The 21262-nt window shown below is 43.9% G+C and overlaps 2 protein-coding genes across 2 annotated transcripts; both read left to right on the forward strand.

The window, feature by feature from the left end:
- Nucleotides 1-10763: 10763 nt before the first annotated feature.
- LOC127293595 (non-specific phospholipase C4) lies at nucleotides 10764-12613 on the forward strand. The gene has a single exon (XM_051323238.2). It carries the CDS (start codon nucleotides 10895-10897, stop codon nucleotides 12440-12442), a length of 1548 nt encoding a protein of 515 aa, XP_051179198.1. The 5' UTR covers nucleotides 10764-10894; the 3' UTR covers nucleotides 12443-12613.
- A 3250-nt stretch (nucleotides 12614-15863) lies between these two features.
- Nucleotides 15864-21094, forward strand: LOC127293596 (uncharacterized). The gene is made up of 4 exons (XM_071818743.1): nucleotides 15864-17379; nucleotides 17509-17620; nucleotides 17732-17914; nucleotides 18162-21094. Exon 1 carries the CDS (start codon nucleotides 15896-15898, stop codon nucleotides 16223-16225), a length of 330 nt encoding a protein of 109 aa, XP_071674844.1. The 5' UTR covers nucleotides 15864-15895; the 3' UTR covers nucleotides 16226-17379; nucleotides 17509-17620; nucleotides 17732-17914; nucleotides 18162-21094.
- The last annotated feature ends 168 nt before the right edge of the window (nucleotides 21095-21262 follow it).

Consider the following 21262-nt stretch of genomic DNA (forward strand, 5'->3'; position numbering starts at 1 on the left):
AAAGAAGGAGTGGATGGTATTATGCGAAGATGTGTTCCCGAATATGAACAACAAGAGATATTGAGTAAATGTCATGGCAGTGCTTATGGAGGACATCACGCCGGAGAAAGAACTGCACAAAAAGTTCTACAATCAGGTTTTTATTGGCCAACTCTCTTCAAGGATGCGAGAAAGTTTATTTTATCTTGTGATGAATGCCAAAGGGTTGGTAATATCTCCAGACGTAATGAAATGCCTATGAATTATACTCTTGTTATTGAACCATTTGATTGTTGGGGATTTGACTTCATGGGACCTTTTCCGTCTTCAGAAGGTAACACTCACATACTTGTTGCTGTTGATTATGTTACTAAATGGGTAGAAGCTATACCTACAAAAAGTGCTGATGGTGAGACCTCTTTAAGAATGCTTTTAGATATTATTTTTCCTAGATTTGGAGTGCCTAGATATATTATGACTGATGGAGGTTCTCATTTTATTCATGGAGGTTTTAGAAAAACTCTTGCTAAGTATGGTATTAATCATAGAATTGCTTCCGCTTATCATCCTCAAACTAGTGGTCAAGTAGAATTATCAAATAGAGAGATTAAATCTATTTTGGGAAAGACCGGTAATAAAACTAGAAAGAATTGGGCTAGTAAATTGAAGGATGCACTATGGGCTTATAGAACTGCTTATAAAAATCCCATGGGAATGTCACCTTATAAAATGGTTTATGGGAAAGCTTGTCATTTACCTTTAGAACTAGAGCACAAAGCTTATTGGGCTGTTAGAGAATTAAATAAAGATCCTAAACTTGCCGGTGATAAGAGGTTGTTGCAATTAAGTTCTCTAGATGAATGGAGAAGTGAAGCTTATGAAAATGCTAAACTCTTTAAAGAGAAAGTTAAAAAATGGCATGATAGGAGGATTATCAAAAGAGAATTTAATATTGGGGATAAAGTCCTATTGTATCGGTCTCGTCTCAGATTCTTTGCAGGGAAATTACTCTCGAAATGGGAAGGACCGTATGTTGTCGAGGAGGTGTATCGTTCAGGAGCAATCAAAATTAGCTCTCTCCAAGGCAATGCTACGCAAGTGGTGAATGGACAAAGACTCAAGCATTATATCTCAGGTGATTCTTATAATGTTGATGTTGATATTATTCAAGTGGAAACACCGGAAGCTTTCATCAAAGGGCAAATTGACAGTCCGCCAGAACTCAACTTTGAATAGGTAACAGTACTGGTAATGAAAAGTACGCAATTTACTTTCCGAACAATATTTTCGCTGTTTTTGGAAAATATGAAAAATTACGAGTTCGAAACGGAGTGGAAACGACGCACGAGGGGGCGCCACCATAGGCCGGCGCGGCCAAGCCTGGGCCCGCGCCGACCTATGGTTTGGCCGCCTCGTCGCCCCTTTCCGACTCTGGTTCGATCTGGTACTTTCCGTTTGTTGTGAAAATTTTTGCTATATAATCCCCCGGACCCCTGGAGGTCCGTATATCGTGTTCTCGACGTGTTTTGTTTCGAGCTGTTTCTGCCAGGATCTGTTTTCAGTTTAGAAGCACCATGGCCTCCAACAACAAGGGCAAGGGGCGTTCGGAGGAAGAAGTGAAGGAGGTGCCCTCAAGACAAGAGCAGCAAGCCGGAGGGAGCAAGCAAATCTTGGTGGGATCTGTTGACACTCGACGTTCTTTTTCTCATAACCTGCAGGGACCTTTACCACCCGCTCTTAGCCTCGACTCCTTCCCCATGTTGGAAGAAGTTCTACGGACTACTGATGAGTTTTGTGATCAATATCGGGCTCTAAGAAGAGAAGTGGAGATACTCCAAGAGGAGAATTGCCGTCTCCGAAGAATGCTGGAATACCACTCGATTCGCATCACAAGGTCGTCATCGCCAACTTCAGATAACAATGAATCTCTTCGAATCTTAGTGCAGAATTGTCAAGCTGAGAAACTGAAGTTGAAGGAGTTTATTAAGAAGCGCGGGAGGAGTTCATCACCACCATCACCAAAGGAGTAATTCATCATCGGTATTGGCATCCCCTTGGTTTGTTCCGAGCTTGGGGGAGTGCCGCGGTATCACATTATCACTACCTTTTACTTTTATTGTCAAGTAGTGTCATATCATGAGTAGGGAAGTTATCATATAAGATGGGTTGCAGTTGGAAGTATCTCGCTTTAGTTGGTTGTCTATGTATCCCTTGGTGTGAGTTATCATTATAGAATATTAATGAGAAGTCTTATCATTTACATATTGCACATCTTATTTTAGTTTGCAATCTCTATTATATGATTTACCTTGTTGTTAGTATTGGTATCACTTTGGGAGCATTGAATAAATCTATTTGGTTTTGGCAAACTTAGCATTGGTCAATAGCAACAACACTTTGAGGTTTAAGTAGAAAAGAGAAATACATGTAGTTGTTTCATTGTCTTTCTTTCTTGTTAGCTCATAGCTTATTATTCTGAAGTTAAAATTGTTTGTGCTTACAAGGAAGATGCATGATTGTTTCTATCACATGTATATTTGTTTGTTTCCCTCAACTCTTATGCTTGCTAATTAACCTTGCTAGCCAAAAACCTGTACTGAGAGGGAATACTTCTCGTACATCCAAACCTTAACCCAAACCTATGCCATTTGTGTCCACCATACCTACCTACTACATGGTAATTTCTGCCATTCCAAGTAAATACTTCATGTGCTACCTTTAAACAATTCAAAACTTAGTATCTCTTATTTGTGTCAATGTTTCATAGCTCATGAGGAAGTATGTGGTGTTTTATCTTTCAATCTTGTTGGGCAACTTTCACCAATGGACTAGTGGCTTCATCCGCTTATCCAATAATTTTGCAAAAAGAGCTGGCAATGGGATTCCCAGTCCCAAACTAATCAAACTAAATAGACACTACTCCATGGTATGTGATTGATGGGCGGCACCCGAAGGATTCGGTTAGCCATGGCTTGTGTAAGCAAAGGTTGGGGGGAGTGTCATCATAATAATAAAACCAAAATAAAAAGGCGCTCCTTCATGGTATGAGATTGTTGGCAGGCACCCGAGGATTCGGTTAGCCATGGTTTGTGAAAGAAAGGTTGGAAGGAGTGCCACACAAAATGAAAATAATATGGGAGCCGCTCTTTGAAGGTTTGTCTGGCAAGGGGGTTAGAGTACCCGCTACCAGTCGTTGACAACAACAAACACTTCTCAAAATGTTACTTTTATTCTCTTATATGATTGCAAAACTGAAAAAGCTCTAGCACATGATTTAATCACTGCTTCCCTCTGCGAAGGGCTTGTCTTTTACTTTATGTTGAGTCAGTAAACCTATTTCCCTCCATCTCAAGCAAGCATTTGAGTAGTTGTGATCAAACCATTATATTGTGATTTGCTACATCATGTCTTCTATTCTTCTTTGTTTAGTACAAGTTTTATCCGAATGAATATAGCTTTGCAAGTTATCAATGATCATGAGAAGACCATTATGATTGAGTATGCAAGTTGTGCCTTATAAACTTTAACATGAGAGCGCTGCTCAATGAGATAAATATAATCTGTTCTCTGACCAAGAACGAAGTTTGCCATCACCAATTATGATTTCTTATGCACCTTTACTTGTGACTACCTTATACTTGTTTCAAGATGAGTTATAAGAGGTTGTTTACTATAATGTCCTGTGTGAATGAATATGATGCTTCTTGTCCGTATTTTATTTATCGACTCTTCACTCCATAAACATGTGGTCCTGTCTATCGAGTTCAGTTTCGCTTGGGGACAAGCGAAGTCTAAGCTTGGGGGGAGTTGATACGTCCAATTTGCATCACTATTTTATATCATAATTTGCTGTTATTCATTGATATATTTCATATTGGGACACAATACTTATGTTATTTCATCTATTTTGCATGTTTCATCATTATTGGAGGATCAAGCACCGGAGCCAGGATTCTGCTGGAAAAAGCACCGTCAGAACGCAATATTTCGGAAGATTAACTGTGGAAGGAAATTATACCAAAAATCCTATTTTTCAAGATGACGAAGGAAGCCAGAAGGAGGAGCCAGGAGGAGCCAGGGTGGGCCCACACCCTAGGGCGGCGCGGCCCATGCCCTGGTCGCGCCGCCATGTGGTTTGGTGGGCCCACGACCCCTTTCGCCTCCTTTTCTTCGCGAAATCCTTCGTCCCGAAAACCTAAGCCACAGGGGGTACCTCGCGAAGAGTTACAGCCGCCTCTGCGGGGCGGAGAACACCAGAGAGAAAAGAGCTCTCCGGCGGGCAGGAATCCGCCGGGGAAATTCCCTCCGGGAGGGGGAAATCGACGCCATCGTCACCGTCATCGAGCTGGACATCATCGCCATCACCATCATCATCATCTTCACCATCATCACCGCCGTCATCACCGCTGGACACCGTCACCGCCGTAGCAATTTGGGTTTGATCTTGATTGTTTGATAGGGGAAACTCTCCCGGTATCGATCTCTACTTGTTGTTGATGCTATTGAGTGAAACCATTGAACCAAGTTTATGTTCAGATTGTTATTCATCATCATATCACCTCTGATCATGTTCCGTATGATGTCTCGTGAGTAGTTCGTTTAGTTCTTGAGGACATGGGTGAAGTCTAAATGTTAGTAGTGAACTATGGTTGAGTAATATTCAATGGTATGATATTTAAGTTGTGGTGTTATTCTTCTAGTGGTGTCATGTGAACGTCGACTACATGACACTTCACCTTTATGGGCCTAGGGGAATGCATCTTGTACTCGTTTGCCGATTGCGGGGTTGCCGGAGTGACAGAAACCTAAACCCCCGTTGGTATATCGATGCAGGAGGGATAGCAGGATCTCAGAGTTTAAGGCTGTGGTTAGATTTATTCTTAATTACTTTCTTGTAGTTGCGGATGCTTGCAAGGGGTATAATCACAAGTATGTATTAGTCCTAGGAAGGGCGGTACATTAGCATAGGTTCACCCACACAACACTTAACATAACAATGAAGATTATTTAGCCGTATGTAGCGAAAGCACTAGACTAAAATCCCGTGTGTCCTCGAGAACGTTTGGTCATTATAAGTAAACAAACCGGCTTGTCCTTTGTGCTAAAAAGGATTGGGCCACTCGCTGCAATTATTACTCTCGCACTTTACTTACTCGTACTTTATTCAACTGTTACACCAAAACCCCCTGAATACTTGTCTGTGAGCATTTACAGTGAATCCTTCATCGAAACTGCTTGTCAACACCTTTCGCTCCTCGTTGGGACCGACATTCTTACTTATCGAAGATACTACGATACACCCCCTATACTTGTGGGTCATCACCACCATAACTACCTACTATGTGGTATTTCTCTGCCATTCCAAGTAAATATTTCATGTGCTACCTTTAAACAATTCAAACTCTATTATCTCCTATTTGTGTCAATGTTTTATAGCTCATGAGGAAGTATGTGGTGTTTTATCTTTCAATCTTGTTGGGCAGACTTTCACCAATGGACTAGTGGCACATCCGCTTATCCAATAATTTTGCAAAAAGAGCTGGCAACGGGGTTCCCAGCCCCAATTAATTAACTTTCATTAATAATTCTCTTCACATGTTTTGCCCTGATTCATCAGTAAGCAACTTAATTTTGCAAATAGACACTCCACCATGGTATGTGAATTGTTGGAAGGCACCCGAGGATTCAGTTAGCCATGGCTTGTGTAAGAAAAGGTTGGGAGGAGTGTCGTCCAAAAATAAAACTAAAATACATGTGTAAACAAAAGAGAAGAGGGATGATCTACCTTGCTGGTAGAGATAACGTCCTACATGGGAGCCGCTCTTTGAAAGTCTGTTTGGCAAGGGGGTTAGAGTGCCCACTACCATTCGTTGACAACAACAAACACCTCTCAAAACTTTACTTTTATGCTCTCTATATGATTTCAAAACTTAAAAAGCTCTAGCACATGATTTAATCCCTGCTTCCCTCTGCGAAGGGCCTATCTTTTACTTTTATGTTGAGTCAGTAAACCTATTTCCTTTTATCTAAGCAATTGAGTTGTTGTGATCCAACCATTTACATTGTGATCTATTTAATCATGTCTTTTATTCTTCCTTGTTTAGTACCAATTTTATTTGAATGAATATGACTTTGAAAGTTACCAATGATTATGAGGAGATTGTTATGATTGAGCATGTAAGTTCTGCCATATAAGCTCTAATATAAAGGCTTTGCTCGAAAGATAAGTACAATATGTTAATCGTTCTTTGACCAAGAACAAAGTTTGCCATCACCAATTATGATTTCCTATGCACCTTTATTTGTGATTTCCCTTTACTTATTGCAAGTTGAGTTGTATGAGGAAGTTGTTTAGTAGAATGTCTTGTGTGCATTAATAAATGTGATGCTTCTTGTCCGTATTTTATTTATCAACTCTTCACTCCATAAACATGTGGTCTTGTTTACCGAGTTCAGTTTCGCTTGGGGACAAGCGAGGTCTAAGCTTGGGGGGAGTTGATACGTCCATTTTGCATCACTATTTTGTATCATAATTTACTGTTATTCCTTGATATATTTCATATTTAGAGATGATACTTATGTTATTTCACCTATTTTGCATGTTTCATGATTATTGGAGAATTACTCACCGGAGTCAGGATTCTGCTGGAAAAAGCACCGTCAGGATACAATATTTCTGAAGATCAACAATTGACGGAAAATATACCGAAGCTCTTATTATTCCAGAAGACGGACACAGCCAAAAGGGGAGGCCGAGGAGGGCCGCCATGGGCCCCCCATAGGCCGGCGCGGGCTCCACCCTGGCCGCGCCGCCATGTGGGGAGGGGGCCCACGACCCCCCTCGGCCATCTCTCCTTCGCGTACTTCATCCCCCGAAAACCCTAAGGCGTGGGGGGCGATCGAGAATAGACACAGCCGCCTCTGCGGGGCGGAAAACACCAGAGAGAAGAGAGCTCTCCGGCAGGCTGAAATCTGCCGGGGAAATTCCCTCACGGAGGGGGAAATCGTCGCCATCGTCACCGTCATCGAGCTGGACTTCATTGGGATCATCATCATCATCATCTCCACCGCCGACACCATCATCTCCACCGCTGCACCTCATCTCCGCTGTAACATCTAGGGTTGAATCTTGATTATTTCATAGGGGAAACTCTCCCGGTATTGATTACTCCTTGTTATTGATGCTATTGAGTGAAACCCTTGAACCAAGGTTTATGTTCAGATTGTTATTCATCATCATATCACCTCTGATCATGTTCCATATGATGTCTCGTGAGTAGTTCGTTTAGTTCTTGAGGATATGGGTGAAGTCTAAATGTTAGTAGTGAACTATGTTGAGTAATATTTAATGGTTTGATATTTAAGTTGTGGTGTTATTCATCTAGTGGTGTCATGTGAACGTCGACTACATGATACTTCACCTTTATAGACCTAGGAGAATGCATCTTGTATTCATTTGCCAATTGTGGGGTTGCCGGAGTGACAGCAACCTGAACCCCCGTTGGTATATCGATGCATGAGGGATAGCAGGATCTCAGAGTTTAAGGCTGTGGTTAGATTTATCTTAATTACTTACTTGTATTTGCGGATGCTTGCAAGGGGTTTAATCACAAGTATGTATTAGTCCTAGGAAGGGCGGTGCATTAGCATAGGTTCACCCACACAACACTTATCAAAACAATGAAGATTAATCAACTATATGAAGCGAAAGCACTAGACTAAATTCCCGTGTGTCCTCAAGAACGTTTGGTCATCATAAGTAAACAAACCGGCTTGTCCTTTGTGCTAAAAAGGATTGGGCCACTCGCTGCAATTATTACTCTCGCATTTTACTTACTTGTATTTTATTTATCTGCTATATCAAAACCCCCTGAATATTTGTCTGTGAGCATTTACAGTGAATCCTTCATCGAAACTGTTTGTCAACACCTTCTGCTACTCGTTGGGTTCGACACTCTTATTTATCGAAAGTACTACGATACACCCCCTATACTTGTGGGTCATCAGGGGGCTACTGTTGTGGGTATACTTCATGGGTGTACCATATCGACAGTGCCTAGATCCGGCAAGCCCTGGTGGCCCATAGACGGTGATGGTGGCATATGGTCTATCGGGCGGTCCAGTTGCTGTAGATCAAGATGGATGAAGTCTAGCCCAGAAACAAGGAGCCGGATCCACCGACCAACTCTAGAAGTCGGATCTGGCCCATCAGGGGTAGCCGGATCCGGTACGATACGTAAGGAAAGGCGGATCCTTGGCGTGCATGGCAAGATAGTATACCGTAATTAGGCGACTTGTATTCCGGCTAGAACTTACCGTGTAAACCCTAGATCTTGGCGCTTTTATAAGCCGGATCCGGGGAGCCCTAGAGGCACAATCACAACTCATTGTAACAACGCGAAAGCGTCCAGATAATTGTAGACAAGCAGCAGTAGGCCTTGTCATCGTGCAGGTGTTCCGAAGCTGGGTAAATCGCGTACCACCGTCCCGAGGACTCTCCGCCCGATGACCCCTACTTCTTCTCCCCCTCGTGAGGATCCCTCCTCCGAGGTACAGTCGAATAGGCAACGACAAGAGATATCACTTGCATCCATGCCTTGTTAACTCGGCGATCTTTGAGACTCTGACATTAACTAACGCTTAACCAATGGGCCATTGCGCCGGAACTATAAACCGATGGAACAATACGGAGTAATGTGCATATCTTGAACGCTTAAACAATCGGCCAATCGCTAAACTTACGTTAGTACGTTACATTGCCTTACAAATTTTGCACGTGGAACAACTTCTCCATCGGAGATATATGGTGGGCGACCAAGTTGGTTTAGTTAGTTAACTAGTTGGTGTCGTAGGCGGCGTTGCTGTTCTTCTCAGGCATCTACAAATTGTATCTCTAGTTGGTAAGTTTTTTTTTTTTTTGCGAAACCTCTAGTTGGTAAGTTTGGGAAGTTGGAAAGCAAAGCCAAAGGAAATCTCAAAAGACATGACGAGACACGCGTGCTAGCGCTATACATGCCAAAGAAATATGGATCGATAATTGAAAGCTCACGATGTCGTACATAGGCAGATTACGTCTCATGGATGGATGCATGAGCTCTAATGTCAAGCTCGACACTTAAAGGATGCGCAGTTTGACGAGATGGTTGAGCAGTCTACGTTCGTTGAGAACCGAGACGGTGGGTCCCTTGCATGTTCCACACAAAAAGAGAAAGTAGAATAACTTTTCGGCAAAACCGCAGATACTAATCTTTACACAAAGAAAAAATTGGATAAATCTTCGCTATATTTTATGGATGGAGGGAGTATTGAATATTGGGTGTGACTATTTCTCAAAATTGACTGAGAACTAACTTCGTTCTCAGTCAGATGATATCATCAAATATCAGTTGCAACTCATGTTGCAAATCATGATTAACACGAATCACAAGGCAAATCAAATGTTGTAGGACTTAACTGAGCACGGAAGAGAACTAGCAAATCCCTTGAATATTACTCGTTTCGAAAAGTTTATCCTGGTAAAGTCAAATAGGTGAAAAAACTAAATTTACATTCGTTGTGTGAAACTAGGCTCTATTTTTAGTTAGTACTACTATTGTATATTTGCAGAAGGGAAACTGGTACAATGGCACAATCATCTCGCCATGCATGCCCTACCCTCGGAAAAGTAAATCGTTTTTGCTAAATTTCACAATTCCTTAATTTTTCGTCGAATTCAGAATAGAGGAGCCAGATCATGTTAATTTCTTCTACGCATTCAAGCAGGCTGGGGGGCATGTATCACTACGGGGAAAATTGCCGTTGTTGTGCAGGCAATCATTTGCCGTGCATATGGGCGTCTTTGCCGTGCGAAATGTCGCACGACAAAGAAGAGTTTTCCCGTAGTATATATGCATGCATGAGCATCTCTTGACTTGTTAATTTCTGTAATTTCTATGCTTGTGGGCTGGGACCGCGAGCACAAATGACATGCATGGTTTTGTGTGATGCATTTAGCCAATATGATTTCAAATATGGTGTCTTGGCTCCGGTTGAGTGGTGTATTCTTCTGTTCTCCTTCATGTGCTCTCCTATGGTCTCGTTACTTTCCGTGCTCTAGGGTGAGCTTCTCCATCTTTTGACGGTACGACGCTCTTCGAACTGGAGCGAGGGGGCAGGGGTCCCCCTTCGGAAGTGGAGACGGACGGTGACTCAACAACTTGGGGGGCGTGCTATGGTGGATAGCTGCAGGCTCTCTTCAGCGGTGCTCTTCGACATCTGGACAAGGCGTTTGCTTCACTAATGATCAGGGTTCGTTGCGGCTTTCTTCGCCTTGGAGCTTCCTCAAGCGGAGTGTCTTGTTTATTTTATTTTATTTGCTTGTAGTTTCTTGGTTGTGTAAGCTGATATCCTCAGAGCGTCTTGTACCATTTGCCTCGTGGCTTTATTAATTTAAAGCTAGGCTAAAGCCTTATGTTTAAAAAATACTCCCTGAACATGCAAATCAGCAAATGTGCCGTGGAATATACTCAAATGCTAAATTAGCTAGCACAGCGCAATCACTGTTTCGAACACTTGGCAGCCAAGCCTCTCCGTTTTTTTTTTCTTCTTCTGCGAGGAAGTGAAGTCAGGTGGCCAGCGTTGTCCTGCTCATGTCATTTTCTTTATTGTTCATGTGCTCTTCTGCAAGGAATATCCCGCTCCAACACGATTGAGACTCTTTTGGAACTCTTCCATCTCCATACTCAACTCCACTCTCAGGGACTGGTGGGGTAGCTAGCTACTGATCTCTATATATTCATATTTATACACATTGTTCGTCTCTCAGTTCTCCCCATCTCGGCGCTAGCTAGCAAGCTGCAGATTAATCCAAGCAAGCGAAGCTAGCGATCGCAAGAGATAGAGAGTTCAAAAGCAACTAACCTGCTATCCGTTGAAAATGGCGGGAAAGATCAAGACGGTGGTGGTGGTGGTGCAGGAGAACCGATCCTTCGACCACATGCTCGGCTGGATGAAATCCCTCAACCCGGACATCGACGGTGTCACCGGCGCCGAGACCAACCGCGTCGTCGTCGCCGACCCTTCCTCCAAGACCGTCACCTTCGCCGACCGAGCTGAGTACGTGGACCCGGACCCGGGACACTCTGCGCAGGCTATCTACGAGCAGGTCTACGGCACGCCCTTCGTCGACAACCAGACCACGCCGATGACCCGGCCTGACGTCCCCTCGCCGCCGATGAGCGGCTTCGCGCAGCAGGCCGAGAAGGAGAAGCCGGGCATGGCGGAGACCGTCATGAACGGGTTCAGGCCGGACGCCGTGCCGGTGTACCGCGAGCTGGCGCGGGAGTTCGCCGTGTGCGACCGCTGGTTCGCGTCCAACCCGGCGTCCACGCAGCCCAACCGGCTGTTCGTGCACTCGGCCACGTCGCACGGTCTGGTCAGCAATGACACCAAGACGCTGGTCGCCGGCTTGCCGCAGACCACCATCTTCGACTCACTCCACGACGCCGGCTACTCCTTCGGAGTCTACTACCAGTACCCACCGGCGGTGCTCTTATACCGGAACCTCCGCCAGCTCAAGTACGTCGGCAACTTCCACCCGTTCGACCTCGAGTTCCGGCGCCATTGCCGGGAGGGCAAGCTGCCCAACTACGTGGTCGTCGAGCAGCGCTACTTCGACCTCAAGATCCTCCCCGGCAACGACGACCACCCGTCGCACGACGTGTCCGAGGGGCAGAGGTTCGTGAAAGAGGTTTACGAGGCGCTGCGATCGGGGCCGCAGTGGGAAGAGGTGCTCCTCGTCGTCACCTACGACGAGCACGGAGGCTTCTACGACCACGTCCCCACCCCGGCCGTGGGCGTCCCCAGCCCCGACGGCATCGTCAGCGTCGCGCCATTCTTCTTCAACTTCGACCGCCTCGGTGTCCGCGTGCCGGCGTTCTTCATCTCCCCCTGGATCGAGCCTGGGACGGTGGTGCACAGGCCGTCGGGGCCGCAGCCGACGTCGCAGTTCGAGCACTCCTCCATCCCAGCCACCGTGAAGAAGATCTTCAACCTCCCGAGCTTCCTGACCAAGCGCGACGCGTGGGCCGGCACGTTCGACACCGTCCTCACGCGCGACACGCCGCGCACGGACTGCCCCGCCACGCTGCCGGAGGCGGTGAAGCTGCGACCGACGGAGGCGGCAGAGCAGGCGCAGATCTCTGAGTTCCAGGCGGAGCTGGTGCAGCTCGGCGCGGCGCTCAACGGCGACCACGCCAAGGACGTGTACCCGCACAAGCTGGTGGAAGGCATGACGGTGAGTGACGCGGCCAAATACTGCAACGACGCCTTCAGGGCCTTCCTGGACGAGTGCGACCGCTGCAAGAAGTGCGGCATGGACGGGTCCCACATCCCCGCCCTGCCACCGACACCGTCGCCGCCGGCGAAGAAGAAGAGTAGCTTCCCTTCCAAGATGCTGGCTTGCTTTGCGTGTGGCCGTTCGTAGGCGTCGCGCGCGATTTAGACGCCTCGTTGGATTGTTTGTTGGAGTTGGACAGTGATCAGGACTGGTCGGTTGCTTGCTTCACGATTGTTAAGATTGATGATGTTGAAAAGGAGTACTATTTAGTATTGTGGAGATTGATATGAATATTGTATACATATACATTAGTGTTGAGTAGTATGCTTATGCTTATCGCGTTCTCAATATTAACTGCAATTGTTCTTTGCACAAAATTTGGGTCTTACCATTCTAAACAAAAGTGTAAGAGAAGGTTTCTGTTTTATTTCAAATGAGTAAAAAGGGCTGCCTTTTGAATCAAGAACGGGGCTTGTCAATATCGCAGTGGACTCAGATTTTCCCACTGTTAGTCACCCAAGAAAAGTGTAACCGTAGTTCCAAGGAAAAGTGCAACTCATTGCAGTTGCACACTGGCAGTAAAAATGCAACTGGAAATGGCTTGCACTTATTTTTAAAAAATGTTGTTGTACTTTTTTTGGTGACTGAGAAATAGCAAATCTGCACAAATCATAAGGCAAACCGGATGTTTGCAATTTTCACAAAACTTAGACCATGTTGGAGGCCTACTATTGAAACATTCTAATTTTTATATTTTCTTTTGCTATATTCGATTGATTAAAATGAATACTTGGCGTTTTAAAAAATTAGATACAAACTGAAATACTACTGTGTGATAGACCGCTTAGAATACCATATTCATAAAGTACTCTATGTTTTATGTAGCTTCCAACCACTTCTCACATTGACAGGTGGATCCTGCATTCCTGGGTCAATATATTCATGACTCAAAGTAACCTAACTTAAAGTGAGCAAATTTGTGTCGCTCCCAACCCACATGTGCATACAAACTTGTATGTTGATGTAGGAGTGTATGAAAATCATTTGAACTATTTAACTATTAAGATATTATTAAGCTGGATGTTATAATATAAATCTCATATCAGAGAAACTCGTCACACTATTGTATAAATTTGACTTAAAATTACAAAGTTAAAACTAAATTTAACTTCTACCTAGGTACAGTTTGTTCGTGTTCATTGCACCCCTTCCTTCTTCTGCCAGCCATCTTACTCGCATGCATGATTCTTCAGAGGAAATGACGAGACTTCGTCGTCGTTGTCGTCCTCCTCGTCAGCCTTAGCTCCTCTAGTCCTCCTCATCCTCGTCATTCTTCTTGTTGGAGTTACTGGATGTAAGTAGGGGGTGACAGCGGAAGCCACAAAAGGTTGACCGAGTCTAGGCTACCAGGTGGAGTTTCAAAGCCCTTCTCGTTCGTCTGGTCCATTGACATGTTCTGAAGAGAAATAATGTACGATATTTTGGAGGAAAGCACAAAGAGATAGAGTAAGCAATTCCGGGTTGGGTGTTCTTGGATGGAAGAAAGGCCGGTCCATTTTTAAGATATATATTTAGTGTCGTAGTATTAACTCCCACACCAACACCGCTTGTAGATTGTATAGAGCTTGTTGCTTGCTTGATTTTCTTTTGGAGGTCCAAGGAAATCGGGGGTGACCTCTTAACTAAAAATGGCACATGTAAGCTTTGGTTTGTCTCGTTTCTAGATGCATGTACATATGTCTATGTTAGAGGAACCTTGCCCTGACACACTAGGCCATCTGTTACCGTAATACCACCCTCACCAGGGCGAGACAGAGAATCTTGGCGCGGTCTAGAGGAGAGAGGGGTGATGGATGGTAATTTGCCTTGCGCCTCTTACGAGGAGAGACATTACATTACTACGTGGACACGGTGTCTTGTGTCAGGATATCCTTGCTTCAACACCGCTAGGCTTGATCTGAAATCGCACATCTTCAAATCCTCTCGAGGCTACATTACTCTATCGATGTCCCCATTTATTCTTCCTACTCGCCTCTTCTAGCTCTTCACTTCTTTTCTCAATTATTAATTACCTAGTGCAAATGTAGTTTTTGAACTAGGGTTTTGCCTAGTACAAAACTATTTTAATGTTTTTAACTAGATTTTGTCCTAGTACAAATGTAGTTCATATTTTTTGAACTAGGATTTTCCTGATAGAAATTCAATTCAACAGTTTTGGGCTAGGATTTTTCCTATTACTCTCATTCAAACACTTTAAAAAAAGGATCTTTCCTGATACAAATATGTGAACTAGGGTTTTCCTAGCACTCTCATTCAAACTTGTCGAACTATGATTTTCTGCTTACTACTAGCAAAAATGTGTTTTATCTGAACCAACTATAAAAATTGGGGGAAATGACACCACTCACATAGGATGCTCAATCCCCAGGTTTAATGAATATTCTCGTTTCTAGGTACCTTTTGGCTATTATCAAGTTTTGATCAAATTTCCAGAAATAGTCCAAATTTGAACTACAAGTGTGTTATAGTTTTCTCCTAAAAATTTCCAAAAACCATTTTAAGGTATCCAACTAGGATTGTATGTAGTATATGCAATGAAATTTGAAATATTCAACCCTTTTCTATGAATGGTCATGCCAACAATTATGACCCCATTTTGGAGTCAACCAAAGAAAATGAAAAGAATGAACAAAGTGAAAAACTCATGCATGTAGTCCTTTTATTTTTAATAGTTGCGATAAAACTAACCAGCTTGTAATATGATTTTTTTGAAGTGTCGTCAACTGGTGGGTGAACAATTACAAAAATAACCTCACAGATAGAAAGAATTACAACTTAGTCTAGTACTTTGGCAGCCTAAAACGACCGTGGAAAACGCGATCGGATCCAAACTCGTCGACGACAAATCGCCTCCAGCCATGGCCACTCCTGCACCCATTGGGGACTCGGCCACTTGGAAGAGCATGAGACGATGTGCCAAGGTGCAAGTAGGTCTTCCGCTGCGAGAAGATGAATCTCGAGCAGAAGCTGCTGCCGAGAAAGGTGTGGCTAGCCTTCTGACCGAGGATAGCACCGGCGAAACGATACCGCCGCTAAGGAATCGCCATGAGGAGCACAGATTCCAGAAGCTTCCCACGCCGTAGCCCGCCACAAAACTCCCTTCTTTCTCTCCCTTGCCGCCATTTTGTATTTGTCAGGTTCATTTTGTATTTATCACATGAGCCAACGGATATCATTTTTATGAAAAAAAAGAGGCCGAAACGGTCTCCACACAAAAATATGTACTCCTCATTTTGATACTCCTATTGTTTGGAAATCATTTTGATAAAAACTTGCCAAAATTATCTGAACTCAAGGGATGGTACAAATAATTCCCAGGATTACTTGAACTCAAGGCCAAAATTATTTCTCTCGTGTGAGTTCAAACCAGAATTATTTGAACCCTTGAGTTGGGACGAGGAGGAGTCGAGGAGATAAACCCTGGTTTGACAGTTTAACCCCCGCGGGTGGAGGATAACGGTGGGGCTGACGAGGGTTTAAACCGTTTCTTCAGGACTTCCATTCCCGTCCATCCCCCAACCTACCCGTTCCGCCTCCGTCATGGCCATGGCCACCACCGCACTCCTCTCTTCGCCTACGAATCCCGCGGCGACTCAGCGCCACCACCCCATCCGCGGCCACCACATCCCTCTTCTCGGCCGCGGTCACCCGCGCGAGGCCGAGGCGGTGGTTGCGGAGCTCCTGCTGGACCACAGCGCCTCGCCCGCCGACGCGGCTGCCATCGCCTCGCGGGCGTCGGCCTACGCCGCCATGCTGGTCGACGCCGTCAGGCAACTCGACAAGCTCGGGCTCTGGGCGTCCTGGGGCGCCGGAGCGGGGCCCCGCGCGGGCGCCGGGATGGGCGCGCTCGGGTTCGGCAGGAAGGCGTAATTCATGTCGAGGAGCAGGCGCGCCGGCCGGGTGGTGCCGCTCGTCGAGAGTCTCGGCGTGCGCCTCTCCTCCGCCAAGCTCATCGCGCCCTAGGTCGCGGCCGAGGGCCTCTCCGTGCTCATCCACAGGGTGAGAAACTGGTCCTATTTGCGCCCTGTAGAAACTATTATTAGATGTATGCTTGAAAATTCTTAGAACCTGACCAATCAAGGAGGTCCGTCACCTCTTATTACATGTCTTTTGGAGATTATTCTAATCTAGCTAATTAGAAGCGGAAACTCAAAGTGGTAACGAAAACAATTGCTCGGACAGTGTTGTTCTTAGCTACAAGCCTGCAGCACAGATCATCAAGCTTCTAGTCTCCCGCAGAACTTGAGCTCAATAATGTTAGGTCTCTGCTCATTCTTTCGGCTTTTTTTTTCTATAATAGGAGCGACACAACCCCAGGTTCCACTATTCAGATAGAACAGAACATTTTTGAAAGTCTGCGCTGTATTTGCCACCCGCGGCGCCACCAACAAGCACCATTATTCGAGGCTATTTAATAAAATTCGAACTATTTGGTGGAACCATTTACTACTAGTCAAATCATTAGAGTGTAGAAGTTTTTGTTTGCACTAGTAAATGGTGGTGTCACACATCTGTAATATTGTGATAGTATGGATTATGACTGTGGTAGATACGGTTAATTCAGCAATTATAAGTGCCATATTCTATTCAGTAGGTTCATTTGTTCCTTGTGGTTTATTCATGTATAGGTTAGGTTCTTGAAACAGGTGTTATTTTCAAGCAGTGGTTATGAAACTCTAATCAGATGGAATGCTAACGCTCCAAAATACATTATCATTTTTCCAAAAAGTATGTATCGGAGCCCCGTTATGGCCCCTCATAAAAGTTCCACTGTGGTATACTCCGTATATCTCTCGAAATTTAATTTCAAATAATTGCTGGTGGTCTGAGCATATGTTGACACAAGGGGTTCTGTCCTTTCCCTATCTCATTGAATCGTTCCCAATGCATCTTCTCTGCTCAGAGGCCAGTCATCTCAAGCCATTAATTGATTTTCCTGGGTGCATTGGAATTCCAAAGCCAAAGATTGCATCAGTTCTGCTGTCATTTCTTCCTATCATCCTTTCTGATATTGCAGGGAGAAGGTATAGTAAACGTACATAATTCTCAACTGAAACATTATGTTTCTGATAACTTCTGGACCCTGCAATATTGGTGTATCTCTAGACAATAAGTTTAATAATGTAATGTTATCCTATATGAAAATCTTGTAGGCGGGCATTGGACAAGAATATATTGGTAAGATGTTGCTGAAGTATCCATGAATTCTTTCAACAAGTGTCATTGAAAACTATGCGCATATGCTTGTTTCTTAAAAGAAAACAGGTCATTTTCCTATTATAACAAACATGGCTTTAGATCCTATTATATGCTGTGTTTGTTTGTAGTTTAACATAATTGGAAAATGTGTTAGTAAATCTGGTTTTTTTCTTTCAGATTTCCAGTACAGTCCTCGGTATTGCTGTGAAAAGTTGGTCTCATATTCTGTGTTGTTCAACAAGAAGAATGAACTCAGTTCTGATGCTGTTTGAGGATCTAGGCGTCAGTAAGAAAATGTCGGTCCCAGTTCTTACATCAAGTCCACAATTGCTGATGAGAAAACCAAATGGAATTCTGCAGGTGTGTAGATATTCATAGGCTTTGCTTTCCACAACCACTGTTAATGATGGAAAATCTACTTTTACTTAGTTTTAGCTTTCATTTCCCTATTTTGGAAACACTAACCAGCTGTCACTAAAAAGGGATATTTTGTTAGACACTATTATAGCTGTTTCTTTAAGTTTCCATCGGTAACAGATTTCATCATTATCTTCTTGAGTTTTGCAATTTCACATTGTTCCCAACTAATCAAGATAATTTTTCCTAGGATTGGAATTTAGGAGGCATGAATGCGGTGGCCAACCTCACCGTCTGATATACATCTATTGCATCATTTCGTGTCACTCTGCAATAGTATCCACGGAGCAACAGTCTTTTACTCACATGGAGATCCAAAATTGGGATGATCTTCAGTCATTTGCTTTTCACCCGTGTCTATATCCTCTAATAGCTGATATCTTGTTGGTACTAACTCGTTTTCCAATTGTCTCAGGTTGTTAACTTTTTCGAGGATATGGGTTTTGAACTTTTCATAAGAAAGCAGTAGCAAAAATCATATGTAGATCTCTAGAAATAATCTGCTTCCGATGTTGACTATACTCTCAAGAAGAAAATAGATTTCTATTGACTTAGGTGTTTCTGAGTGTCATCTTTCTCATATCATTAGGAAGTATCAAGATCTTTTGTTGTTGGACATAAATCGCACATTGCTCCCCAGGTATGAACACGCAAAAATGGTTTTACTACAAAGGTTTAGTCAATGCAGCTGATATGTGTTAACTTCTTGCAGACTTGTAAATGTCTTCATCTCGCTGCTCCTCTAGGTACTAGTAGATATACTAGGCAGGCTATGTACCCTGCACCAGATATAGTCCTTAGAACTCAAATCCTGCGCAACTAACATGAATTTTACCTAAATTTGGGCAAACTTTATACAAGTCTTGCAAATAAATAAATACATGGCACTACTCTGTGAAATGTACCTAACAGCTCGAAAACTTTAACCAGCCATACTGCTCTGCTATCCACTTATCGATCCTTGCTGGTGAAGACCTGCTATTGAAACTACTAGCAAAGAAAGTGTGCCGCCAGTAAATTACTATTTGTAAAGCAGTTGAATTGCGCTTTTTACAAGATAGGATAAATTGCTTGTGTGGTCTGATTGTAGTCATAGCCTAATCTACTTTGGAGTCAATCTCCTATTCATGGTACTCAATTTCTGGTTTTACTGTTTGATGTTTAGCTTAAGTTCACTAGTCAAATATATACACTAATATGCTGTCTTGACTCTTTCAACGCTGCTCAATGATCTCAAGATTCTCCCCACTTCTGGGTTACAGTATCGAGCTTGCTATGAAACCAAAAGTTGAGTTTCTGTTACGAACCATGAAGATGACTCTGAAAGCGATTGTGGAATATCCTAGGTACTTGAGCTAGTCTCTGGAGAAGACAAAACCATGGTATTGGGGTAATTAAGGGCAGAATAATAGACTTCAGTCTGGCAGCCATATTTTCAGAAAACGGTGAGGTTTTTGCTGAAGAGTACTTAGGAATAGAAACATTACCTGTGGCACCTTCTCTACAATCAAGCAAAGGTGGTTAATCTCTGGACTTATATCAAGCGCTAACCATGTTACAATTCCTGATTATATAGCTTTATGCTTCCATCTGGGAATGTTTTCCAGATGGGAAGCCACTTCTCTGGTGTTCAGCATTCAGAAGGTAACGCACTAGTTACCTCATGAAACAGGAATAACGTGCGTTCTCCGCAGCAGGGACAATGTGTATAGGCTCTTGGAGATATTGTTTGGCACTTTATCTGTGGCATGAATGGTGACGGTACTACAGGATTCACAAGTTTGGCAAGAGCTGCTGATACAGTGAGTGCAAGGGTTGGCCTTCAGTTCCCGAGTCTGGTGTCAATGGCCATATCCAGAAGGACAAGGTCGGGGTCTGAAGATCATGCAGTGAAAGGATGTTATCTGGGGTTTGAGCTCATTGAGAGGCTTCGGTTCAACGAGAATGAGCTGATACAGACAAGAAGCACAAGGGTCATGCCTTCTGCCTGCCGACAAGGGCTCGGTCTACTTCTAGATCAGCCCTCCCTCCCTAGGCGCTATGGTGGTGGTTCACCAGCGCAGTCCTGGTGTCATGGTCTCAGTCTTGGGGATGCTCGGCAGCTGCCGTGAAGCGGGCTCGAGGCCCTATGCTCCGCTTCTTCGCCATTCATGGTTGGAGTCTGGGTGAGGGGAGTTTGATGTTGTTGTGGTAGGTTGGTTGATGAGAAAGGGTGTGTTCTTTTGTTTTCTTGGCCTATCAGCTAGCTGTTGCACTGGACATACTGTATATACTTTGTAATTGTTGGTGGGTTGCACTATGACTATCTAGCTCTTTTGTAACGAAAATGACACATTTCATGAAACTGGTTGATATTTCTGGAAAAAAAGAAGACAAATGTGCTTCTTGCCAAGGCATAATTCAGAAGACTTGAAGGTTATCAAGTGGATTTGCATGCAGATGGCTGTTCTATCATTTTTTTGATTTCAATGGAACTGCTTGTTGTATACTATAGAGCTTCTGCGTCAACAAACTCAAGTGACATGGGTAGTGGTGATGTAGAGCCAGAGAATATTGGCAAGGATGACAACGCAGGTTCAGAGAAGAATGCAGAGATGGGTGATGCTGGGAGTGCCCAGGGAAATTGCGAGGAGTCAGGTAGGCCTGAGGCACTTGGGCTACGGACTAATGGAAGAAAGATACACTGGAATTCAGAAGTTACAATTATTACTGTACACATTCGTTGACGACGGTGGAGCAAAGCCACACGACGGGTGATGATTCGGTTTTTGGGAACGGACACATGAATAATGGCGGTGGTTTCTCGTGTCGACAGTGTAGTATCTTTCCTTTCCTGGAGACTCCAGGGAGTGATTCCTGTGCCGTTTTGAGTTCCTCTGTTTTATCATATTTGTCGTGGAGAACCTTGTATTGTTTAGCTGTATTGCTAGAAGTGTTTGTAGATACATAGCTGAGTCGACGGAATTTATCACGTTACTGTATCACATTCTCATCGTTATTTATATACTCCAGCGATTAGTCCAGCTATTTGTCACGTTACTGAAGCAGAACATGTACGAAGGGGCCACAAATTGTGTCACCTGGAGACATCTCAATCAGCAATAAAAAACAACTACTTCCTTAGTTCCTATTGTGTTTTGTGTGCATGCTCATTATTCACATCTGTTTTTCCAGCAATGCTTCATTGCTTCTCTTCTAGAAACACAATTCATGCGTTTACTAGGCACTCTGTTTCCAGATGAATAGAACCTGATGACCTTTGCCAGGAAAGGCAACATCTGCTATGATATT

Source organism: Lolium perenne, chromosome 4 (assembly GCF_019359855.2).
Source record: "Lolium perenne isolate Kyuss_39 chromosome 4, Kyuss_2.0, whole genome shotgun sequence".
NCBI classification, from domain to species: Eukaryota; Viridiplantae; Streptophyta; class Magnoliopsida; order Poales; family Poaceae; genus Lolium; species Lolium perenne.